Here is a 26,336-nt window from a genome sequence, read left to right on the forward strand (position 1 = left end):
AATGTCTTTGATGACGTCATATCCGGCTTTCCGTGAAAGTTGAGGCGGCCCTGTCACGCCCTCATTTTTCAACCAAATTGGTTCAAATTTTGGTCAAGTAATCTTCGACGAAGCCCGGACTTCGGTATTGCATTTCAGCTTGGTGGCTTAAAAATTAATTAATGACTTTGGTCATTAAAAATCTGAAAATTGTAAAAAAAAAAAAATTTATAAAACGATCCAAATTTACGTTTATCTTATTCTCCATCATTTTCTGATTCCAAAAACATATAAATATGTTATATTCGGATTAAAAACAAGCTCTGAAAATTAAATATATATAAAAATTATTATCAAAATGTTTTTTTCGAAATCAATTTAAAAACACTTTCATCTTATTCCTTGTCGGTTCCTGATTCCAAAAAGATATGATATGTTTGGATTAAAAACACGCTCAGAAAGTTAAAACGAAGAGAGGTACAGAAAAGCGTGCTATCCTTCTCAGCGCAACGAATACCCCGCTCTTCTTGTCAATTCCACGGGCACTGCCTTTGCCACGGGCGGTGGAGTGACGATGCTACGAGTATACGTAACGGTCTTGCTGCGTTGCGTTGCGTTCAGTTTCATTCTGTGAGTTCGACAGCTACTTGACTAAATATTGTATTTTTGCTTTACGCGACTTCTTTGTTTCTTTCTTTCCTCTTTTTGAAAGCGGACAAACACTCAAGTCCTTAATGGCTCAAAACCGTAGGACTTTTAATATTAATTTTAACGAGACGAGGGTCGTGGTGTATGTGCGTGTGTCTGTGTGTGTGTGTAGAGCGATTCAGACTAAACTACTGGACCGATCTTTATGAAATTTGACATGAGAGTTCCTGGGTATGAAATCCCCGAACGTTTTTTTCATTTTTTTGATAAATGTCTTTGATGACGTCATATCCGGCTTTTCGTGAAAGTTGAGGCGGCACTGTCACGCCCTCATTTTTCAACCAAATTGATTGAAAGTTTGGTCAAGCAATCTTCGACGAAGCCCGGACTTCGGTATTGCATTTCAGCTTGGTGGCTTAAAAATTAATTAATGACTTTGGTCATTAAAAATCTGAAAATTGTAAAAAAAAATAAAAAAATTTATACAACGATCCAAATTTACGTTTATCTTATTCTCCATCATTTTCTGATTCCAAAAACATATAAATATGTTATATTTGGATTAAAAGCAAGCTCTGAAAATTAAATATATAAAAATTATTATCAAAATTAAATTGTCGAAATCAATTTAAAAACACTTTCATCTTATTTCTTGTCGGTTCCTGATTCCAAAAACATATAGATATGATATGTTTGGATTAAAAACACGCTCAGAAAGTTAAAACAAAGAGAGGTACAGAAAAGCGTGCTATCCTTCTTAGCGCAACTACTACCCCGCTCTTCTTGTCAATTTCACTGCCTTTTCCATGAGCGGTGGACTGACGATGCTACGAGCATACGGTCTTGCTGAAAAATGGCATTGCGTTCAGTTTCATTCTGTGAGTTCGACAGCTACTTGACTAAATGTTGTATTTTCGCCTTACGCAACTTGTTTGTTTGTGTGTTCGTCCATTCATGTTCATCATCGTATAAATCAACTTTTGTGTTTATTCATGTTTATAGTTAGTTCATCATTTAACGAAAACAGAGTCTGACGTGTGTGCTTCAGCACACGGGAATAATCCAAATGAAGAGTGACGCAATGCTTTGACGTCACTATAATAATTTACGTAAAGCACTAATGTTATAATTTGGCTATAACAGAAGACAGTGGACTAACACTCTGTCAGACCATCCTGTGTGCCTTAGTCGACAAAATTATAATATTGTTGTTCGCGGTGGGAGGTTGGTGGACGAATTGGGTTATATGCGAGGGATAACACTCATCTTCGTCCAGAAAGACCGTGGAAGTGAAGTTGATTCTGCGGACAGTCACACTTCACAACGCCAAGAGTAAGGGTTAGGTAAGGATCGGACCTGCACGTTCATTACTCGCGGCGGATACATAAGTCGTTACACGCGCGCCTAACGTCTGAGAATCATTATCGCTCGATTCTCCCTGGGTGTTGACATATATGTGTCATCACCTTCAACCTCTGAATCTACGGACTCAGCCGTATTCTGGTTCTGCGGGTCAGCGTTCATTTTTGCTTTATGCGCCCTAGTACTCGGGTGTTTGGATGTTTGCATATTCTTTACGTTAACTCACACATATATTCACTGAATCAAACTGCAAATACGTGATGCTCGGTTGAAAAACCGATTTGACTAAACTGCTTTTCACACACTATTTACTAGAGAGAGAAAACTCCCCTACTATAGAATGAAGTGTTACTTAAGTGAAGCTCAGTTTGCTACTTGAATTCATGAACGTTCAACGTTACCTCAGTAAACGTTACGTGTCCCAATGACACGATTTCTCTGAACCATTTTAATATCCTTTTACAACCACGGATATCTAACACTAGAATTTAGGGTTCTTCTGGTATATATGTCAAACACTATACCGTTCTATCGAGTGAACTTCATTTTAATATCTCATCGGCGCTCCATCAACGTGGACCCTTCGCCTATATTAATATCAACTCGATTCTATCGCACAGTAAGTAATGAACGTGCAGGTCCGATCCACCCTGTGAAATCCGGATTAGAGTGGACCCGCGAACTTTTGGCGATAGGGCGAGAGTTAGGGCTCGAAGGCAAAGACTTGCGTCAGTTTGTAGCTGAAGAACGCGCACGAGAGGAACGTGAAGCTCACGAACGCAAACGTGAACGTGAAGCTCACGAACGCGAACGTGAATGTGAAGCTCGCGCACGAGAGGAACGTGAACGTGAACGTGAAGTTCTCGAACGCGCACGTGAACGAGAAGCCGATCGCGCGTTTCAGCTAGAACTGTTGAGGATACAAACTGAAGCACGCCGAGACAACGCCAACAATAACGCGCTGAGGCGTCGTGGGGATGATCATGACGACTTTATCCCAAAAATCCCTTTTCTTGACGATAAAGACGACATCGAGAGTTGGTTTGTGCAACTGATTTGAACATTATGCAACCGACTGTCATCTCGACGACGAACGCAAAGCTACGAGAATGGTGTATTTCCTGAAAGGAAAGGCGAGAACCATTTATGCAAAACTCAGTTTCGAAGACGCGCGCAACCACAACACTTTGAAGAATGCGTTGTATGATGGATTTCAACTAACGGCAGATCAATATCGGAAGAAATTCCGTCAGCCGAAGCGAAACCCATCTGACACTTACAAATGTGGTGTACGTTGTTGTCCTGTTGTTCTGGTGGTTGTTTGTGGGTGAACGCTTCTCAGTCAAACGCAAAAAAAGTGAGTCGAGCAAGCGAAGTCATTTCTTGTTCTTTACTTCGCAAAGGTTCCCGCTCGACTGCTGAGCTCTTTCTCGAGTCTCGCGGTCTCACGTGATCATACATTGCCACGCGTCTTATTAGTGCAAAAGCCCCAAACAACCCAACAGGCGCGCAACATCAACAATGCAATAGACAGTCATCGTCTCACATACACCCCCCGGGACATGCAACGGCGTCCCGACGTTGACCAAGTATAATCAACGGCAAAATGTTACAAGGCAAAGAAAAAATGTTGCACAAACAATTCTTTACCACCAAAAGAATTCTCAAAGACAAAAACGTATGGAAAAACCACAAAGAAAATCGTGCGGTACATCAATGGGAAGCAATACTATATCCAAAAAATATAAACTGTGCACAACGCTGGCCAAAACATAGGGTGCCAAATGACAACATATCTACACACTGAAAACCATCACACTGAAACCCAAGTTGCGAAAAAGATCCCCAGTCAATTTCGTTTAAGCCTTTCGTTTAGGCTAAAAAGTTACTCTCTAAAATGTCCGTCGTGGCCAAATACATTCACCCTTTTCGTTACAACCACCCAAAAACAACGAACATACACCACAACAACAAAAAATATAATAAAAAAAAAAATTCAGGAAATAATGTACATGTCCGAAATTTGTCCTATGGCAGCAATTTTTTCTTTATCTTTTACCTGCATACAAAAACACCCAAGCACACCTAAGAGTGTCTTGAACATACCATCAAAATTAAACTGCAATCACAAAACAATGTAGCCTTGACTACGCACTGATTTCATTGCAGCAGCAAATCTTGAAACAAACACAAAAACATACCATCAAAATTAAACTGCAATCACAAAACAATGTAGCCTTGACTACGCATTGACTTAATTGCAGCAGCAAATCTTGAAAAAAACACAAAAACATACAATCAAAATTAAACTGCAATCACAAAACAATGTAGCCTTGACTACGCATTGACTTAATTGCAGCATCAAATCTTGAAAAAACAAACAAAAACATACCATCAAAATTAAACTGCAATCACAAAACAATGTAGCCTTGACTACGCATTGATTTCATTGCAGCAGCAAATCTTGAAAAAACACAAAAACATACACTGAAACAAGTTCAGCCCAAAACAACACAATGCACAACAAAACACTAACAGGTTATCTCCCTTTGATCACACCATGTTGCTTCACCATTGACAAATCAGACAAGCACAACCAATTTCCAGAAAGAAAAAAACAAAACAAAGAATCCGGTATAAAATTGATCTTAAAAATGTATCCATTATTCCTTTGTCCTAAAGGACCAAATAATCTCTACAACTATTTACCATAAAAATTTTGAACAAACACAGTGTTTTCATTAGTCATGTTCTTTTCTTCCTCTCAAATGTCTTCCTTTCATCATTATACAAGTACCCCCAAAAAAGTTACTTCCCTTTCATCATATGAAAACACCACACACAAATAACAAGAAGAGCAAACGCTCGATCGAGTCACTTTCGCAGTTCTGAATATTATATGAGGCATCAGATGGACAGGAAGAAATTGCTATTCACAACACAATGAGTCACGTTCACATAAAATTTGAGCCCGGTCACTTTTATAGTTTCCGAGAAAAGCCCAACGTTAAGTTGTGTGTTGCCGAACAGAAAAGGCTAGTTATCTCCCTTGTTTTTCTGATAACGTTCGTAAAAGGCTACAGATGTAAATACTTTGATGTAAAGAATAATCCTACAAAGTTTCAATCACATCCGATGAACTTTGTCAAAGATATAAAATGTCTAATTTTTCCTTTGACGCTGACCTGTGACCTTGAAAAAGGTCAAAGGTCAACGAAACCATCGTTAAAGTGTAGAGGTCATTGGAGGTCACGACTAAACAAAATATGAGCCCGATCGCTTTGATAGTTTCCGAGAAAAGTCCAACGTTAAGGTGGTGTCTACGGCCGGACGGCCGGCCGGACAGACTAACACTGACCGATTACATAGAGTCACTTTTTCTCAAGTGACTCAAAAACGTTTCTCTCAGACGCAAACTCACCAACAACTAACATTTGCAATTTTCAGTCTCTCAGCGTACACTAAACATTACTAATCACACATTTACATGCTATATCCAAACTTTTCTTTTCTCTTGAGATGCAAAGCAGAAAAACAGCAATTCAATCAACATGGCAAGTATGCAATTTCCAATAAAGCAGAATTGACTACACATCTTGGATTGCACAATCTTTCTACATTCATAACAGCTAGAATTCCAAATTCTCAACCTGAATGCAGAAACGCTGACACTCTTTCCACCACGGCACAATACCCACTATAGTAGCGAAAGCTATCCATTAATGGTTACAAATTTATCCCATTTATCAAAAAGAACGCATTCTTTTCTAAGGATTACCCCTTCATCTGTACCAAAACAAAAACAATGCCACCGTGCCATACTGATGAAAAACCATCCTCCCATCTTCTCTCAAATTCTCAACCTGAATGCAAGAAACGATGACACTCTTTCCACCACGGCACAATGACCTTCCATTCGCAATATCCACTATAGTAGCGAAAGCTACCAATTAATGGTTACAAATGTATCCCTATTTCCCAAAAAGAACTCATTCTTTTCTTGTTCGGTTTTCTTTAACTCTCTCCTCAGGATCGTATCTCGGACTCCAGCTATAAACTGATCTCTAATAGCCTCATCCGGGTTGGGGAAAACTGATGCCTTAAGTGCGAGCACTTTCTCTTGTAAATCTCTAAGTCCGAACGAAAACTCACGGACATCTTCATCTGCGCGTTGCCGTCTACCATAGAACTGACCCAGAATTTCGTGAGAGGACCCCACCCCCGAAAAATGTTCCCTCAATACGTGAAAAATCTTGTCCACCCCCTCTGCTTTACCCACACTCAACTTAACTTCTTTGGCGGCCACACCACTCAGGTGTTCCAACACAAAACCTTTCACGTCTTTCACAGCATTTTGTTCTAGGACTCTTTTGCAGTCTTCCATCCACTGCACCACACTCTCGTCCCCTCCGCCTGTGAATTCACACAATGTCCCCTCTCCTCTCATGTACACAACATTTTTTCCTGACATTTCTAACTTCAATTTTGCCAATTTCTCTTTTAAAGACTCTACAGTGTCTGGTTCTTGCCCAGCGGACTCCATGACTACAAATATTTAACACAAATTCCAAAAAAAAGTAATACCAAACTATCACCCAAACAAATTTCTGCAAAAATTTTCAAGTACCAAAATAACATCAAAAAGTCACGCCAACATAACACAATATAATCAGTCAAGTCAAGTCTGACTGGTCAAAATCAAAATTTCATATTCAATCAACCCAAAATGTCATGGCACAGAATTGCTTGTCCACTCAGGCATCACCCTACCATCAATCATTCCACCTAACCTGCACTCCTTTCATTTTAAAATGTCTTATAAAACAATCCCTAGTTATATCAGCAGTCCAAAAATGTGCCAAGTGTACTCTGGTAACTACCTTTCTTGGGGGGAAAAAATATCATGTAAACGGCGAGAGCCTGGCATCCACCTTGACGGTGCAAACCGCCTGAACCTGACAAAAACCCTTGCAATACTTATTCAATGCACCGCAACGCAAACCATAACATAATATCTATCCAACAACAATTTCTAATTACACCACTTTTATCAAACACATTCAAAAATTCTTCCAGCTGTAGTGCAAGTCCTGGCCTCTTTTCTTCAACCCTCTCATTTACTGCCACTACACGCAGTACATACTTATATATCTATCATTTACCAACAAATGTATCTAATATTTCTTGGTCATAACAGTATCTTCACTTTCTTAACTGCATTCTCTGCGTCATACTAATAAAGCAAATATAGTGGGGGTTTTTCTTTCTATACTGCACCCATAGTTTATTTTCTAATCACCTGCATCATACTGTTGCTTTCGTTGGCCATGCCGGTCTCTGAACCCCACTTTCACACTGCGACCTGCTGGTCAGTCGGACAACTCACTCGACCGTCGCTGTAACCGCTGTCTGGCAGTTGAAAACTCACGTGGCGCTTGAAAACTTCGCCTCGCTGGCAGCGCAACTGGTTATGCGCTGGTTGGCACAGCTACACAGCTACGACGGACGATGGCTTCACTGCAACCGGTGTAGGTTTTACTCTGGCAGTCGAAAACTTCGCCTCGCTGGCAGCGCAACGGGTTATGCGCTGGTTGGCACAGCTACACAGCTACGACGCCATTTGTAGTGTTGTTTCTGGCTTCACCGCTGTCCGCTGTCCATTTGTGGTGTTGTTTCTGGCTTCACCGCTGTCCGCTGTCGACGACGCCATTTGTGGTGTTGTTTCTGGCTTCACCGCTGTCCGCTGTCGACGACGCCATTTGTGGTGTTGTTGTTCTGTTGTTCTGGTGGTTGTTTGTGGGTGAACGCTTCTCAGTCAAACGCAATAAAAGTGAGTCGAGCAAGCGAAGTCATTTCTTGTTCTTTACTTCGCAAAGGTTCCCGCTCGACTGCCGAGCTCTTTCACAAGTCTCGCGGTCTCACGTGATCATACATTGCCACGCGTCTTATTAGTGCAAATGCGCCAAACAACCCAACAGGCGCGCAACATCAACAATGCAATAGACAGTCATCGTCTCACACTAAGAACATGTCACCAAACTTGAGCGCATCCTCGATAAATGGATCGAGTTAGCCAAGTGTGATGAAGGATCTAGTTCTCAGAGAACAATTAGAGAACACCTTCCCTGCCGAAGTGACGTTGCACGTACTTGATCGGAAACCGAAGTCTGCGAAAGAAATGGGCGAAATTGCCACGGAGTACGAACAATCACGTTCGAACATCAAGCCACGGCAATCTCACCAAAACCATTCTAGCGTTAGCGCGTTTTCGTATCCGAAAAGTTCGAATGTCGTCAAAAGTAACGCGAAAGAGAAATCGTCACAGAAAGAACATAAATACGTGAGCAATGATGAAAAGCAAAGACTGAAAGCCACAGGCTGTTGTTTTTTTGCAAGGGCAAAGGACACATGTCGCGATTTTGTCCCAATAAGGGAGAAGGCGCTCACGCAGTTCATGTTCGAAATGAATTTGATGAACAAGAAATCCCCGTACATCTTGACAAGCTGTGCACGTCGTGCGAAAAGAAGGATTTCAAAGAGGAAGTGTTCATCAAGTTAGACGGCCGAATCGTCAAAGCATTACGCGATTCCGGTTGCTCAGGTATTATGGTCAGTGCCGACCTTATACCTGAAGAAAGGTACTTGGCAAAGAAAAAAGAAACTACTCTCGCAGAGAAGAAAACACGGAAATTGTGTCCCACGCCCGTGGCCCACATTGACTGTCCGTATTTCGATGCCAAAACCGAAGTGGTCATACTCGAAGATCCCATTTATCATGTCCTCATAGGTAAATGGTATGGTATAGGCCAGAACAAAAGGAAGACCCCTTTGTTTCCTGTACGTGACCCGAGTTGGTATCAAGGTGAGACCAACGCGGCGGTCAGTACACGGAAGCAAAAGAAGGAGGAAAAAGAGCGGAATGAGAAACCTGTGCCGGGAACTAGTCATGATGACAGAAATACACACAAGATGTATTCCCCGCAGGATCTCAAGAAAGCTCAGAATGATGATGAAACACTGGCAAAAGTACGCCAGATGGTTGTTTCAGGAGAATCATTCCACGGTGTGAGATATGTCTACAAGAAAGAAATCTTGTACAGGACAACCCTCGACAAAACCGGGAGTGAATCTAGTAAAGTCGTTGTTCCAAAAGAAATGAGAAGCAAAGTTCTTTCTTTTGGGCACGACCACCCGATGGCAGGTCATCTCGGGCAAAAGAAAACCACTGATAGAATCCGGTGGGAGTTCTGGTGGCCAGGTTTTGTCGGAGACATAAAACGTTACTGTCTCTCGTGTGATACACGCCAAAGAACAGCGCCGAAAGGCAGAACCAACAAAGCACCGTTGGGACAGATGCCTACCATCAATCCCGTGTTCAAGAGGGTCGCTGTTGACATCATTGGTCCAATAAAGCCAATGTCGGAAAGCAAAAAACAATACATTCTGACTATGGTGGACTACGCCACAAGATATCCTGAAGCTGTTGCGCTAAAGGATATTCGTGCTGACACAGTGGCGGAAGCGCTATTTGAGATGTGGACGAGACTGGGAATTCCAGACGAAGTGATCACCGATCAAGGAACCCAGTTCACATCCAATCTCATGAAGGAAGTGAACCAGTTTCTGAGCATCAAGCACAAAATGACCACCCCATTCCATCCTCAAGCAAATGGATTAGTGGAGCGATTTAATGGAACGCTCAAAAGCATGCTCAGAAAGTTGGCAATAGAACAGCCAGTGATGTGGGATACGTTCATCCCAGCACTGCTTTTTGCTTACCGCGAAGCACCTCAAGACAGTCTTGGGTTCTCACCCTTTGAAATGCTGTATGGCAAGACCATCAGAGGTCCCATGCAGGTTCTGCTACGTGCATGGACTGATGAATCGGTCGAAGGTGAACAGAAGACAACGGCAGAATACGTTGTCGACCTCCGAAACAGAATTGAAGAAACATGTGAGATTGCCAAAGAAAACCTACCTAAGTCATCACAGAAGCAAGCCCGGTATTTCAACCGGGAGACTGAGCTCAGGTCGATCGAAGTCGGTAAGAAAGTGCTACTTCTGCTTCCCGTGAAACACAACAAGCTAGAGTTAACTTGGCGCAGCCCATACGCAGTGACTGAGAAAGTCAACCAGTTTGACTACAGAGTCAAAGTCGGGACGAAACAAAAGGTATACCACATCAACCTGATGAAAGAATATCAGGAACGTGACATCGTCACGCGAGAGGTTGCTGTCGTTACACCTGAAGAAGAAGAAACAGAAGAACACATCGCCGTAGTCATCGAAGAAGATGATACGATGAACGATGATATCTTCCGAATAGACACTCAGAAGATGATTCCTCTGCTGGAAACTACTCGTACAGAAGATGTCACAAGCGTGAACTTCTGTAAAGAATTGAGTAGAGAAAGAACAAAAGAAGCGAAAGTGATCTTTAGTGCATTCTCCAAGAATCTGACTGATGTACCGATTACTACCAACTTGGAGAAGTGCAGAATCGAACTTACAGAGAAGAAACCTGTGTTTGTTCGACCGAGACCCATACCTCATGCGATGGTGAAAACGGTCGAAGACGAGATCGACGAGATGTTGAAGTTCGGGGTCATTGAACCGGCAAACTCACCGTACAATGCTCCAATCGTTCTTGTGAAGAAGAAAGGAGGCAAGTACCGGTTTTGCTGTGACCTACGTGAGTTGAACAAAGTGACAGTGTTCGACGCAGAGCCCATAACTGATGTCGATCATCTCTTCCAGAGCTTAGGAAAGGCTAAGTTCTTTACAAAGTTAGACCTTACTAAGGGGTACTGGTGTATCCCAATCGTGGAAGAGGACAGAGACAATACTGCATTCACCACCTCAAGAGGACAATTTCGGTGGGTGAACATGCCATTTGGTCTCAAGACAGCAACTGGCATATTCAACCGCATGATGCGAAAGTTGCTGGGCCCACTCAGACGTGACGATGTTTTCCATTTCATGGATGACATCTTGATAGCCACGGAGAGCTGGGAAGAGCACATGGTCGCGCTGAAAGCCGTCCTACAGCGTTTGAAAGACTCAAACATATCAGCAAAACCGTCGAAATGCTATGTCGGCTACAGCGAGCTGCCATACCTGGGGCATGAGATAGGAGGTGGAAAACGTTGGCCGGAAGCAGACAAAGTTGACAAGATCAAGTCAGCCACTCCGCCATCCACAAAGAAGGAACTGCGTTCGTTCCTAGGTCTTTGCGGTTTCTACCGATCCTACATCGACTCTTTCGCGAACATTGCAATACCTCTGACAGATATGACAAAGAAGTCACAGCCTGACAAGCTGAAGTGGGACGAACGAAGTCGTAAAAGCTTCGAGAAGCTGAAAGAGGCGATTTGCAAGACGCCCATACTGTGCATGCCCGACCATGAAAAAGAGTTTGTCTTGAGAACTGACGCATCCGACCGAGGCATCGGAGCAGTTCTGATGCAAGAACAGGACAAGACTCTGCGACCTCTCGCCTACCAGAGTAAAAAACTAAATGGTGCCGAGAGCAGGTACGCCACTGTAGAAAAAGAGTGTTTGGCGACAGTCTGGGGGATACAAAAATTCGAGAGATATCTTTACGGGAGACATTTTACGCTGGAAACGGATCACCAACCACTCAAGTGTCTGCAGAGACAGCCAACGAACCCACGTCTGATGAGGTGGGCACTCCAGTTACAGCCCTACGATTTCACCGTGCGTGTGATACCGGGTTGTGACAACCATGGAGCAGATTATTTAAGTCGCGCTTCATATAGTGACTACATTTGGGAAATTCATTCTCAAGAAAGGGGCTGTCATGAATAGATATATTATGAGGCGCGAACTTGTCAAGAATAGAAATGAGGCAACCGAGACTACTCACGCATTACACGACGTATCCAAGCGACGTATATAAGCGTATTGACGTAAACAAAAATCGTTTCACGAGAGGGTCGTTTTCCCCAAGTCCACGGAACGAAGAACGCTTGAAAGAAAAGCCGTTTCCCTGTCTTTGAAGGTAAGTGACTGTGATTATTGCATCGACAATCGTTCCACGGGATCGGGGGCGGAGATAAGTGTATCGTGTCAGTCATGTACATTGTGTTTTGTCAAGTTGTGTACGTTTAAATGTGCGCTGTTGCCAAATCCCCATTTTCCAAAACGCAGAAATAGAATGAGAACGATATTAAAACATGAACAAACCAAGTCTTTTAGACAAGCTGTGTAGGTAACACAATCATATGGCCCTTTGGTCTGTTTCAGGAACCCACGGTCCAAGAATGAATCCATCCTCCTCTTCCTCATGCTGCTGTAGTTGTGGAGAGGGATGCGACCAGACTGTTACTGTTAATGTTCTGATGATGATGTCTTGATCAGAAGATTGACGACCCAGACCAGGAGCGCGGTTTTTAAGACCAGCCAGGTGCTACACGTCATCCTGTGTATCTCTTCAGTGACATTGAGCTAAGTGAAAACTTCATGAACATATGTGTATTCTTTTCCTTTTGACGTCCTCCAAGGGAAAATTCTGAAGAACGTTTGCGACAGCTGAGTCATGTTAAATTACCATGACGTAATTGATATCCAGCAGCAATAGACAGTTGAACAGAGTGTGCTGCGATTCAAGTGACATAACTTCTTGCTCGAGCAGTGTGTGTTGCATTTTATACGACGAACTGATATTTAGCAGAAATAGACTAACCTGATCAATGTGTGCTGCATTACAGGAATAATACAAGAAATTCCTCCGAGGTAGGAAAAACACCCCCGTCCTTACCATTCTCACTGCCACCAACTGAGAAGGCACTGCTAACAAGTGTGGTTAAAATAAGTTGATTGAGTGGACAAAGAGACAGGCGGAGAAAAAGACAAATCAATATAACTCTTTCTGTAACACCTACTGACCGCATACAGAAAACAAAAGATCCCGAAAAGAAAAAAAAATCGGTTTGCGCTGCGCGCTGAGAGCAGGTATTGACATATCTCATCGACCAGATTTTGTCCGGGGTGTATCTGCCGCTTCGCCGGGTAGCAAGTAGAGCCGAATACCCGGCTTGAGTTGCGCACTGTACGCCGGCTTCGAACCATGGACCCGTCAAGTTTCGGTCCCTTCCAGACTCGTGGAATGGGAACAGCACGAACATGATTCAGGGGCCATAATGCCATTCCTGATCATATCATGTCGAGTCCCATACTTGTCGATGATGATAAAATCGTTTATTTAACGTCACTCTGTAAAAACATTGGCGACATTTGTCTTAGATTAAGAACACACACAGGCACGCACACAAACTTTCCCTTTATGTACAGTGGTTCACCACCCTCCCGCCCCCCGCACACTCTCGCTCATCTAATTAAAAATGGTGTTAAGAGATACTTGGATATAAAATGGTATTTTTAAAAGTTCTGATAAAAATATATAGTAGCTGTATGAGAAGCAATGGCGTCAGCCGCAGCAACGTCTCTTCATATCCAGGGACCAAGTGGGTGCGTGTGCATAAGTCCAGCGATAAGTTTGGGACCTTGCCACCCAAGGTCTTTATTAAAACTTAAAAGATAGCTTAATTTTTCCTTTGAGGTATTTGGCAGAATATTTCTATTTGAGTTTATAAACTGAGTCAGGGGTTGAAAGTGGCATGAGTTCAAATCACACTCCAAAGTCAAATGAGCAATGGTGAGGTCGGATTGACAGGTGCATTTAAGCTCTATAAATTGGTAATTCCCATCTTCTGCCCTTAGGCGGTTAATCCTTTTTATTACACGTGGGCATGCATTATAGGTGTTCATCTGTTTTGATGGGGCTTCCCGAATGAGTCAGCCAGAGCCTTGTGCATATATTTGTTCCTCCATTCTCTCCAGAGAAGAGAGTCTGTAAGGCTACTGATCTCAGAAGCAGACAATGGCAGGTCTACCTCGGAGGCGCCTATGCCTTGGGCAGCTTCTTTGGCGGCTTTGTCCGCTTTCTCGTTGCCAGGCACGTTCACGTGTGCTGGACACCAGACCAGGTTAATCTCGCTTCCTTTTTATATTTAGTCAAGTTTTGACTAAATATTTTAACATCGAGGGGGAATCGAAACGAGGGTCGTGGTGTATGTGCGTGTGTCTGTGTGTGTGTGTGTGTGTGTGTAGAGCGATTCAGACTAAACTACTGGACCGATCTTTATGAAATTTGACATGAGAGTTCCTGGGATTGATATTCCAGAACGTTTTTTTCATTTTTTTGATAACTGTCTTTGATGACGTCATATCCGGCTTTTCGTGAAAGTTGAGGCGGCACTGTCACGCCCTCATTTTTCAACCAATTTGGTTGAAAGTTTGGTCAAGTAATCTTCGACGAAGCCCGGACTTCGGTATTGCATTTCAGCTTGGTGGCTTAAAAATTAATTAATGACTTTGGTCATTAAAAATCTGAAAATTGTAAAAAAAAATAAAAAAAAATTCATAAAACGATCCAAATTTACGTTTATCTTATTCTCCATCATTTCCTGATTCCAAAAACATATAAATATATTATATTCGGATTAAAAACAAGCTCTGAAAATTAAATATATAAAATTTATTATCAAAATTAAATTGTCCAAATCAATTTAAAAACACTTTCATCTTATTCCTTGTCGGTTCCTGATTCCAAAAACATATAGATATGATATGTTTGGATTAAAAACACGCTCAGAAAGTTAAAACAAAGAGAGGTACAGAAAAGCGTGCTATCCTTCTTAGCGCAACTACTACCCCGCTCTTCTTGTCAATTTCACTGCCTTTGCCATGAGCGGTGGACTGACGATGCTACGAGTATACGGTCTTGCTGAAAAATGGCATTGCGTTCAGTTTCATTCTGTGACTGTGAGTTCGATAGCTACTTGACTAAATATTGTATTTTCGCCTTAAGCGACTTGTTTATAATTTTATTTGCCAGCTCCTTTATGGCAATGACAAGATCATGTCTTTTTGATCTTTTGTTAGATCTTGATGCTTCAATGGCTGCTTTGGAGTCAGAGAATATAGCTATCTTTTGAGGAGGAGTGTTCTTGAGATTGAGATGAACAAGCGACATGCAGATGGCAAGGAGCTCAGCTGAGAAGATCGAGTTTCTGTTGCACAGTTTAAATTTCCCAGTCATGTCATCGCTGGGGATTACAAAAGCTGCGCCAGCCTTCTTGTCATCCAACACTGACCGTCTGTGTAAACATGAACATGGCCTTTGTATACAGTATCAATGTGCTCAAGGGCTTGTGTCCTGAGTAATAACTGATCATCCTTTGTAGCTGTGCAATATTCTGTGTCAAAATTCATTTCTTTCATTGTCCATGAGGGATCACGAGATATGCGGTTTTGGGCCACATCATTTGGGTCGACACTGATTTCACTAAAGAGTGAAGCATTGAATTGAGCCAGTGAGGAGAAAGTAGTGCCAAAGTGGGCCTTTTTGACTCACATGCGTAGCAAAAGTGAGTCTATGTACTCACCCGAGTCGTCCGTCCGTCCGTCCGGACGTCCGTCCGGAAAACTTTAACGTTGGATATTTCTTGGACACTATTCAGTCTATCAGTACCAAATTTGGCAAGATGGTGTATGATGACAAGGCCCCAAAAAACATACATAGCATCTTGACCTTGCTTCAAAGTCAAGGTCGCAGGGGCCATAAATGTTGCCTAAAAAACAGCTATTTTTCACATTTTTCCCATTTTCTCTGAAGTTTTTGAGATTGAATACCTCACCTATATATGATATATAGGGCAAAGTAAGCCCCATCTTTTGATACCAGTTTGGTTTACCTTGCTTCAAGGTCAAGGTCACAGGAGCTCTTCAAAGTTGGATTGTATACATATTTTGAAGTGACCTTGACCCTGAACTATGGAAGATAACTGTTTCAAACTTAAAAATTATGTGGGGCACATGTTATGCTTTCATCATGAGACACATTTGGTCACATATGATCAAGGTCAAGGTCACTTTGACCCTTATGAAATGTGACCAAAATAAGGTAGTGAACCACTAAAAGTGACCATATCTCATGGTAGAAAGAGCCAATAAGCACCATTGTACTTCCTATGTCTTGAATTAACAGCTGTGTTGCATGACCTTGGATGACCTTGACCTTGGGTCAAGGTCACATGTATTTTGGTAGGAAAAATGTGTAAAGCATGCGAGTCGTATGGGCTTTGCCCTTCTTGTTGTTTTGGATATGATTGTAATGCGGTTGTAGCTCCTCTTTTGTTGAGTTTTGCACTGTGTTGGCTCGAACATTGTAATCTGCGCAGCACTTACGCCGCCACATGTCAAGAGGGAGGAATCCTGCTTGGTGGTATACAATGGCCTGCTTTGAATGCCTTGGGTGTCCGAGGGCAAGCCGAAGGGCACGACACTCCGCTGACTGTAGCTTATCAAGCCATTTTCGAGCCGACGAGAAGTAGGCCTCCTGTCCATATGATAGTCTTGATCTTATAAGAGCTCTGGTGATGTTTGTTAGAATAACTGGACACTTTGCCCATGGTTGGGCAGCCAGTATTTTAAGAAGGTTGATGGTCTTATTTGCTTTGCTTAAGAGATACTTTAAGTGAGCAGTCCATAGTCCATTTGAGGTGAAAAGTACGCCCAGATATTTCACCTGCTGACTGGGTGAGACAACATATTTATCTAGTGAGAACTGTATCTTTTCTCGATCTTCCAGTTTTCGATTTGTTTATCCGGGGATATTCTTTAATCTAAAACACTTGCTTTGAACCACCAATGATCATTTCAAAGCTTTCCATCTTTCTATATTTGGACGATTAATTAGGACACTCGGAATTTTATTGATACACTCCCCCGACCACCTTTGATACGCTCCTCCTATAAGTGATTTCATTTCTTCGTACGATCCCCCAGGGACCTATATTTAGATAATATAGGTCTATGGATCCCCCGACAGTTTACCATTGCTTTCCGTACAGTTATCGGCTTGGTTAACTCCCTAAGAGAAGGGTATTTCGTGTCGAACTTCAACATAAATACATATTTATATATAAGTAGAGGTTACACAATGGGTCACAGTCGATAGTAACAATATAGGTCGAAGTTCGCAAATCATGAAAAGTGCGAGCTTGCAGTATTTTAACTGAAGCTCGAATTTTTCATGATCCGCAAACTTCGACCACTATTTTTATTATCTAATGACTGACTGAGACTATGTGTATAACCTCAGTCTACACACACACACACACACACACACACACACACACACACACACACACACACACACACACACACACACACACAGAGCTGATTTAGCAATGTTTGTCTATCTTTTCCTGAATTAGTTATTAATCGGTACGGAGTTGGGTTTTTTGTACAGATGGAGCTGTTAGCAGTGACATTAGACAGCTTTTTGGATGTTGCCCAAGAAGAAGTGGTCACAACGAAGCCTTTGATGACGTCAACACCCATGAAAACTGCGGGAGTTTGTTTGGAGTTGTGCCCAGAGTGTGGGAAAAGCTACAAGCACAAAAGGACGTTAGAAGACCACAGGAGAGATGTTCATGGTTGCGGCAGTGGACCCAGATATAAATGTTCTGTTTGTGAGAAGGCATTTATGAAAGCATGTGATTATGAGTCTCATGTGAATGGGCATTCAAGAGCAAAACCACACAGCTGTCAAGTGTGCAACAGAAAATGTGCACATAGATGCTCTCTTCAGAGGCATGTGTGTAAAGGTGCCGAAAAAGCCTTTGCATGTACCACATGTGCAAAGTCATTTGCAAAATTGGTGTATCTTCGTCAACATCAACATGTTCACGATGATGCTAAAAAGTAGTATACATGTGACTCATGTCAGAAACGGTAGAAGCAAAGATCAGCATTGAGGTACCATAAAAAGGTACACCACAGTCTTCAAGCTACAGAGTAAAGCTATGGATGCGCACGCGCGCACTCACACTCACACACACTTGCATACAAAAGGCCAAAGTATTGAATTGTTTTCATCAAACTTATCATCTTTATTTACTTCTTTCCCGACGAATTTTGTTGTTGATACCTTGTGAAAACCAAATTACAAATACAAAATTATGCTTGCATGACTCGAAGCGAGAGAGGGAGCGAGAGGGAGAGAGAGAGAGAGAGAGGGAGGGAGGTAGAGAGGGAGGTAGAGAGAGAGAGAGGGAGGTAGAGAGAGAGAGGGGGAGGGAGAGAGAGAGAGGGGGGGAGGGAGAGAGAGAGAGGGAGGGAGAGAGAGAGGGAGAGAGAGAGAGAAGTCGGAAGTCGGAAATTGTATTTGTTAGGCCTCCGGCCCATAACAAGACTGGTGACACATAATACAAGCGAACAATGTTTAAAAGAAGCAACCTTATGGACCTGCATCTTGCAACTGTGCATTTTCCAGAGAATCAGTGCGAAATCGTATAGCTTTGTAAATATACGTTGCTAACCGTCTTACCACTTGGCCATTTGTAGAGGATAGTAGGCTAATTGGCACATTCTAAAACATGGATGGGTTCCGATAATACTTTGAGGCTATTAATTCAACTCTGATCTCATTATATGCGGGACAAACAAGTAAAAAATAAACTTCCGTCTCAAGTGTATCATCTGAGCACAAAGGGCAAAGTCTGTCTACGTTATTCACATTGGGTTTGTACTGTAAATACCGTAAAATCCCTAGCATAAGCCCACAATCTAGCAAACGCCCACCCCCCACTTTGGGCCAAAAGTTGTGCACAGGGGTAACTACCTAGCAAACGCCCACCCTGCTTTTTTCAAAGAGACTATAAGCTCACTTTCATTAGGATTTGTGCAGACTGTTCTAAAAGTCATCTTTTTCCCCTTCTTTACCTTTTCGTGTTTCTTTCCTCTTTTTCTTATTCTTTGTCCCCTCTCCTCACTCCCACCCATCGTTCATGTTTGTTCGAGTTTCTCTTCTCTTTTTTTTCCTAAGTTTGTGGGGTTTTCTTTCTCAGAAAGATTAGGCCTTTTGAAGACAAAATCCAAGTTCAGTTTACGTTTCATTTCCAAAGACGATCGTGTAATTTCTTCCCTGTAAAGAAAGGGCTTCATTGGTGTTGACATTTCATCAAGTTTCTTTTTCCCGAAATTGTGTTGTTATTGTTTGTCCTTGCAAAGGCCTGGCGATTTTCTTTTTACTTTATAAATTTATATGAATGACTATGCTCGTGTTGTTTTCAGAAGAGCCAGTCCTTTTTCTCTCTCTCTCTCTCTCTCTCTCTCTCTCTCTCTCTCTCTCTCTCTCTCGCTCTCTCTCTCTCTCTCTCTCTCTCTCTCTCTCTCTCTCTCTCTCTCTCTCTCTCTCTCTCTCTCTCTCTCTCTCTCTCTCTCTCTCTCTCTCTCTCTCTCTCTCTCTCTCTCTCTCTTATGGGCGAGGGCCGGATGAAAAGAAGCATGTATACATTGCTTATTCTGTCACCCTCGTAAAGTAAATTTCAATTCAATTCAATTCAATTCTCTCATGATTGTCCTCGTTGGCCTTCTTTGCCTCAAAGTCCCTTTTTTCTTCTTTTTTCCTTCACTTCTACTCACACGAACTAACATGCTTTCGGGGTTTGTATTCACTCAATTACACGGTTGAGCACAAAACTTACTTAGCAAACGCCCACCCCCCAATTTTACCCTAAATCTGTGCACAGGGGGGGTGGGCTTATGCTAGGGATTTTACGGTAGTGGTTATATGGTTTTTACCTTTACAAGGCGACGATGTGAATTTGTGATGTAGATATGTGGCTGGTTATGTGTGAGAATGTAAATAATTGTGTGTGTGTGTGTGTGTGTGTGTGTGTGTGTGTGTGTGTGAGTTGTGTCTGTGTGTGCATGACAGTGTAATGTACGTATGTATGCATGCATGGTGATGTGTGTCTGCATATGTGTCTGGTTGGTTTTTATTTTATTTTTACCGTGCCGTGCCAAGATGAAATCCTTTGGCAAAATTGGTGAATAAATATCTTGTATCTTGTATCTTGTATCTTATTTAAGGGTGACATACCAAATCTGAAACGTGCTAACATTCTCCTCAAATGAACATTTTTTTTATCTGATACAAATAACCACTCATACACAGGGACTGCTTAAATAATGAATACACATGATAAAACACGTGTGATTCAAGGGAACTATGCCAATCCTGTCTAAAGCAATCGACAAGTCTTTGGCGAAATTCTCTTACAAACGTGGAAATATCACCAACACCTTGTGCTTCCCACACTTCACCAAATCCATACTTGTACAAAACATTACGAACGTTACAAGCCCATGTCGTGTAATTTTGCCTTTGTATAGACAATAACATATTATACACTTTCTTAGGGTACCTGTTGCCATCCATCCGAGTTAATCGAAGCCAAAACTTCATACACTTTATGTGCGTTACCACAAACAGAGGATAACGTCCTGTTTCACCGTAAACTATATGCCTTGGTGACTTCGAATGGACACCGACAAACCTTTTAATGGCAGACAGATACGTACTCTTTCAACAATTTGTTGATCAGCAGAGAGTCCCCAGACCTCCGAACCGTACGTCAAGATCGGTTGTATTTGACTGTCAAACAGTTTAAAAAACGTATCAGGAGAATATTCCCCAATACTCCATAGAAGTTTGAGGATAGCTAATACTCCCTTTCTCGCGCGATCGGCAAGGTCGTTTAGAGTGTGGGAAAAGGATATTCTTGTGGACAAAAAGACTCCTAAATATTTTTACATGTTTACAACTTTCACTTCACTATCACCAAAGAACCATTTTTCTCGTAATGCCAAATGGCCACCGTTTCTAAACACAACTATGTTCGATTTAGCCATATTTACGACTACCTCGACCTCAAGCTTCTTTGAGGTGGTCAATAAAACATTTAGCTGGTTTTGCAAACCGATGACACTATCACAGATTAAAACCACATCATTAGCAAACAACAAAATCTATAATTCGACTAAATCCGGTGACAATTGAATACCGTGTCTTCCATTTGCCATAATGTCTTTGGTTAATTCGTTAATAAACAATGAGAACAAAATCGGTGAGCAGTTTTCACCCTGTTTTAGGCCGACTGGACATATGAATACATCTGAAAGTTCACCTCCTGCTCGAACACACGTTTTCACTGTCGTATACATACTTTTAAGGGCTAAAACAATCTTTCCACACATGCCATTCTGATCAGTACTTTTTTTATTCTCTTTATTTATATAGCGCCTTATCCGAAGTTCAAAGCGCTTTCCATAGTTTCTCCCTGTGAACAGAGTCAAACGCTTTCCGAAAATCTATAAAGGCTGCATACAGTTTTCTATGTCTCAACAACTGTTTCTGCACAATTCCAAACAGTGTAAATATGTGGTCTACTGTAGAGTGATCTTGGCAAAAACCAGCTTGCTCCTCCCCAACAACTTCGTTCTCTTCTATCCAATCAGAAATACGTTTATTCAAAATAAAACTATATAATTTGCTGCATACATTCAACAACGAAACACCTCTATAATTATCCGGTGAATCAATATCTCCTTTCTTATGAATTGGGTGCAAAATCGAGTGTGACCATTCATCGGGAAACAAACCGTTGTCAAATAAATGATTAAAAAATGTGGTCAAAAAAGGCAAGAGTATATCAATACCATACTTATAAAACTCGTTAATCAACCCATCTGGGCCAGCTGCCTTTTCATTTTTCAGCGCCCGGGCTGCACGCATTACCTCATCATGTGTGATCAATTGGTTTAAAGAGTCACAATTTCTTATCCCTCCTTGCTCAAATCTTTGATCACCTTCATTACCTGGAGTATTTGTTTCAGCAGGTGGTACGGTACCAAAAACATCGCGAAAATGCTCATACCACTGTTCCATCGATATGTTGCATTGTCCACCAAGAGATGGTCGCACTGAACGGACTGTTTCCCAAAACTTTTTAGGGTCCTTTAAATTTGCATGCAATGACTCAACCACAGAATCTTTATACAATTCCTTTTTTTGCCTCAACAACTCCGCATACTGCAATCTGTCTTCATCTTCTGGCTAGCCCTGCGAAGGAGTTGCCAAACAACTTGACGGCTCTGCCTACATTCAAGATCAAACCAAATTCTTCTTTTTTCTGAGCCGACAAATATAACCTTTCTCATGCATTCTCCAGCATAAAACAAACTTTCATTAAACTTTGCAAGCGACTGGTTGACATCAATATCAATGAGCGCCGTTGCTTCTTCAATACTACCTTTAACATGATCGCTCTGCATGTAACAGTGAAACTCTGCACATTTCTCTTCGTTCCATTGGTATTTTGAACAAGAATATTGTTTACCATGGGTTTTGGGGTAACACACGCCATTCTTTGTGGCAATAAACAATTCCACCAATAAATGTTTGGTCTCAACCATGGGCACAACTTTTAAATGTTCGCAAAGTGAACGTAATTTTTGAGAAACAATAAAATAATCAATAACGCTGCTGCCACTTTGTGATATGTATGTGAAATTTCCAGGGAAGCCTGCTTTCTGTAATCCATTCAGAATCACTAGACCAAATTCTTCGCAAATGTTACGAAGGTATCGGCCAAACGCATTCACAACTTTGTCCATGGAAACTCTCGGCATCTTGAGGTCATCAATGTCACTGTCGCGCGCAGTAATGTCGGAGAGATCAGCAATCGGGTCTGTGTTTTTAACGTTCAGAGATGCAGTTCTTGAGTTCAAATCACCACAAATTATCATTGGCAGATCTCCACATTCCCTCACAGCTTCTAAAAGACTATCTTCTAGAAGTGAAACACCATTATCTATATCTGTCTCTTCGTAATATGGGGATGATTCTGGTGGGAGATAAGCACCGATTAGCAAACAGTCAGTGTCGATCCCCAACACATGGTGAGATAACTTCAACACAATAATATTATCCGTTTCTATCTCAATCTGCTTAATGTACTTAATGTACTTACACAACTCCTTTCTCAATAGAAACATAATTCCCCCCCGATCGTCGCGCATGAATACTGTCTGACACTTTTACAGCTGGGGATGCGAAAATTACATGGGATTGACACTACCAGTTCACTAAATGTTTCCGTGAAAAGGAGAATGTCGTACTTTAACAAGGTTGTGATGTCTGTATCTCTCAAAAAGAGAGAGAGGGGGAGAGAGAGAGAGAGGGAGGGAGGGCGAGAGAGAGAGGGAGGGAGAGAAATAGAGAGAGGGAGGGAGAGAGAGAGCAGGGCCGGACCCAGGGGGGGGGGGGGGGGGGGTTCCAGGGGTTCCGGAACCCCACCCCTGGAAAAAGCATGTACCTTGCTTTGAGTGGGGTTTTTTTTGTTTACTAGTTTTAGCACCAAAACAATGCTGCTCTTAACCCTCAAAACAAGGCCCAGAATGCACCAGATTGCACAGATTTTAACCGTTTTTCAAACATTTTCCGGGGGAGCATGCCCCCGGACCCCCCTAGTTCGCGCGCCTGCAAAGCAGGCGCGCGCTTGTGGCTCCGCCACTTCGCTGATTTGCCCCCCCAAAAAAGGAGGAACCCCCCCCCCCCCTCACAACTCATTTGGTCCGGCCCTGGAGAGGGAGGGAGGGAGAGAGAGAGGGAGGGAGAGAGAGGGGGAGGGAGAGAGAGAGAGGGGGAGGGAGAGAGAGAGGGAGAAAGAGAGAGAGAGAGAGAGGGAGGGAGGGAGGGGGAGAGAGACAGAGAGAGAGAGAGAGAGAGGGAGGGAGGGAGGGAGAGGGAAAGAACAAGAACAATTCTTTATTTTAACGAGGGTAATAGAGTAAGCAGTGATCTGCTTTTTGACTCACATGCGAAGCAAAAGTGAGTCTATGTACTCACCCGAGTCGTCCGTCCGGAAAACTTTAACGTTGGATATTTCTTGGACACTATTCAGTCTATCAGTACCAAATTTGGCAAGATGGTGTATGATGACAAGGCCCCAAAAAACATACATAGCATCTTGACCTTGCTTCAAGGTCAAGGTCGCAGGGGCCATAAATGTTGCCTAGAAACAGCTATTTTTCACATTTTCCCCATTTTCTCTGAAGTTTTTGAGATTCAATACCTCACCTATATATGATATATAGGGCAAAGTAAGCCCCATCTTTTGATACCAGTTTGGTTTACCTTGCTTCAAGGTCAAGGTCACAGGAGCTCTTCAAAGTTGGATTGTATACATATTTTGAAGTGACCTTGACTCTGAACTATGGAAGATAACTGTTTCAAACTTAAAAATTATGTGGGGCACATGTTATGCTTTCATCATGAGACACATTTGGTCACATATGATCATGGTCAAGGTCACTTTGACCCTTATGAAATGTGACCAAAATAAGGTAGTGAACCACTAAAAGTGACCATATCTCATGGTAGAAAGAGCCAATAAGCACCATTGTACTTCCTATGTCTTGAATTAACAGCTTTGTGTTGCATGACCTTGGATGACCTTGACCTTGGGTCAAGGTCACATGTATTTTGGTAGGAAAAATGTGTAAAGCAGTTCTTAGTGTATGATGTCATTGCTGTCAAGGTCAAGCATGTGAGTCGTATGGGCTTTGCCCTTCTTGTTTACATCTGGCCCTCGCCCTAAAGAGGGACTAGTCTAAGATTGCTAAAGAATAAACAAGTAAAGAAAACTACTGCTACATGAATTGATTATAATAAAATGAAAGTAAGAACATGTATGAGTTGTTCTTCAGTACTCACTGGTGACAGAAAGGGGGAAAAGTGGTCAAAATTCAAATCTCTAGTTTTGTTTTTGAAATATAGCTTTTCATCAAGCAGAAATACTGTAGTATCTGATGTACATAAGAAACAAGAGGCGAAGCCTTCAAGGCTCACGTAAGAAATAGACAAACAGTAACACAAACTCAATCACTCCGTCACACATACACACCCACACACACAGTAAGCTTAGGTGACACTGTGCAAGAAAGAGAGACACTAGATCTAGATCCGTCTGTGTCTGCATGTAGCCTACTTACAGGGACACGACTGCCAAATAGTCTCGGCCCGCTCAAAATAACAATGACCGAGACCACACACACCACGCGAGAGAGAAAGACTACAGGGAGGCATGCCGCCATGATGCATTAATTGACGTCAAACACTTTTGACCGTGACGTAATCTTATGCGAGCTTTATCCATAGTCTTGGATAACCACTCACACATAGACTCGGAAATGTTAAAGTTTCTACCAGTACCACAGACATACACACACACACACGCACGCACAAACGCACAGACAGACAAAGTTACGATCGCATAGGCTACACTTCGTGAGCCAAAAATCACTGGTTCACATGGTTCTTACATAATCTAACTTTTAAAGCTGGTTTTTGTGTGTCTGTGTGTATGTTTGTATGATGACGATAGGACCCGAAACGGCTGCACGGACTGAGACAGGAATTGCAGAGAATGTTCTTTGCCACTCGAGTCGTGTCATAGGGTACTTTTGGAATAGTAAATTTGAAAGGATTCTTTAAAAAACGGCGGAAAACATTATATACCCTGTGAGCTATCGAGGATCCTCTCCGTCTGGGCTGTCGAAACACAGTCTTGTTAAAAGACGTTTTCAAAAGATACACTCGAAGCACTTGTGGCGAAGTTATGTTGCCAAATCATCAAAGATCAACATTTCACTACACGGATCGATGCACACAGTCGAAATAGATGTGACTTTCACACGACCGAAGACTACTTACTAGCAGACTAGCAGACGACAAGATCTAAATATCTAGATCAGTGTAAGAGCAATCCGTTGAAGAACAGTTACTCCGCTTATTCGTCTTCAGTTAACGGGATCGCCAACTCGTTGCGCGCGCTCACCAAGTAGCGGAAAGCGGAAAAGACGATTTTGACAGTAACTTTACTTCCGGTGCAGTCTTTCAACACATGGAGAAGAAGGAGAATTTCGAAGGGGAGGTGGAGTTTGTGGCTGAGGTATGTGAAAAGCAAACAAAGCAATACAAAAAGATCATTGCTGATGATTGAAATGAGTCATGTGAATCAACAATAAAGATTGATTGTGGACGGCACGTCATTATTTTTGTTTTTAACACTTGAAACGCGAGAGCATCTGACACACTGGTAAATCCGAAGCTGTGCACGCAAGCTGATCAGCAGATCGTTTTTCTGCAGAATTCTCGCTCACATCGGCCACTATTTTAGCTCAGCGAACCGACAAATTTGCAACAGAACAATTTCTGAATGTTAGAAATTCGGCTGTAGATTTATAGATACCCTTAGTTCTATTCCATGGTTGTTGTTTTTTCAGGGGGAAAGTACCGACATCTCAATCGCTGAAAAGATGACAGCATCACCACAAAAGAAACTCCAAGAATTGCCAAAAGTAAGTAAAAATATTGACAGATCTATGTAAAAGACTATGAAAATTTAGAA

The 26,336-nt window shown here is 42.1% G+C and overlaps 3 protein-coding genes across 3 annotated transcripts in view; 1 reads left to right on the plus strand and 2 right to left on the minus strand.

Moving 5' to 3' along the window:
• LOC138970986 (adenosine deaminase AGSA-like) overlaps positions 1 to 26,336 on the minus strand; it is a 396,962-nt gene that overhangs the window by 94,471 nt on the left and 276,155 nt on the right. The gene's annotated exons all lie outside the window — the stretch shown is intronic.
• Positions 1 to 26,336, minus strand: part of LOC138970985 (adenosine deaminase AGSA-like) — a 100,380-nt gene that overhangs the window by 62,469 nt on the left and 11,575 nt on the right. The window lies entirely within an intron of this gene.
• On the plus strand, positions 8,398 to 12,307 carry LOC138970159 (uncharacterized). Its single transcript, XM_070342647.1, has 2 exons — positions 8,398 to 11,672; positions 12,256 to 12,307. The coding sequence occupies exons 1-2, from the start codon at positions 8,398 to 8,400 to the stop codon at positions 12,305 to 12,307; spliced, it is 3,327 nt and encodes a 1,108-aa protein (XP_070198748.1).

The sequence above is a fragment of the Littorina saxatilis genome, linkage group LG7 (genome assembly GCF_037325665.1).
Source record: "Littorina saxatilis isolate snail1 linkage group LG7, US_GU_Lsax_2.0, whole genome shotgun sequence".
NCBI classification, from domain to species: domain Eukaryota; kingdom Metazoa; phylum Mollusca; class Gastropoda; order Littorinimorpha; family Littorinidae; genus Littorina; species Littorina saxatilis.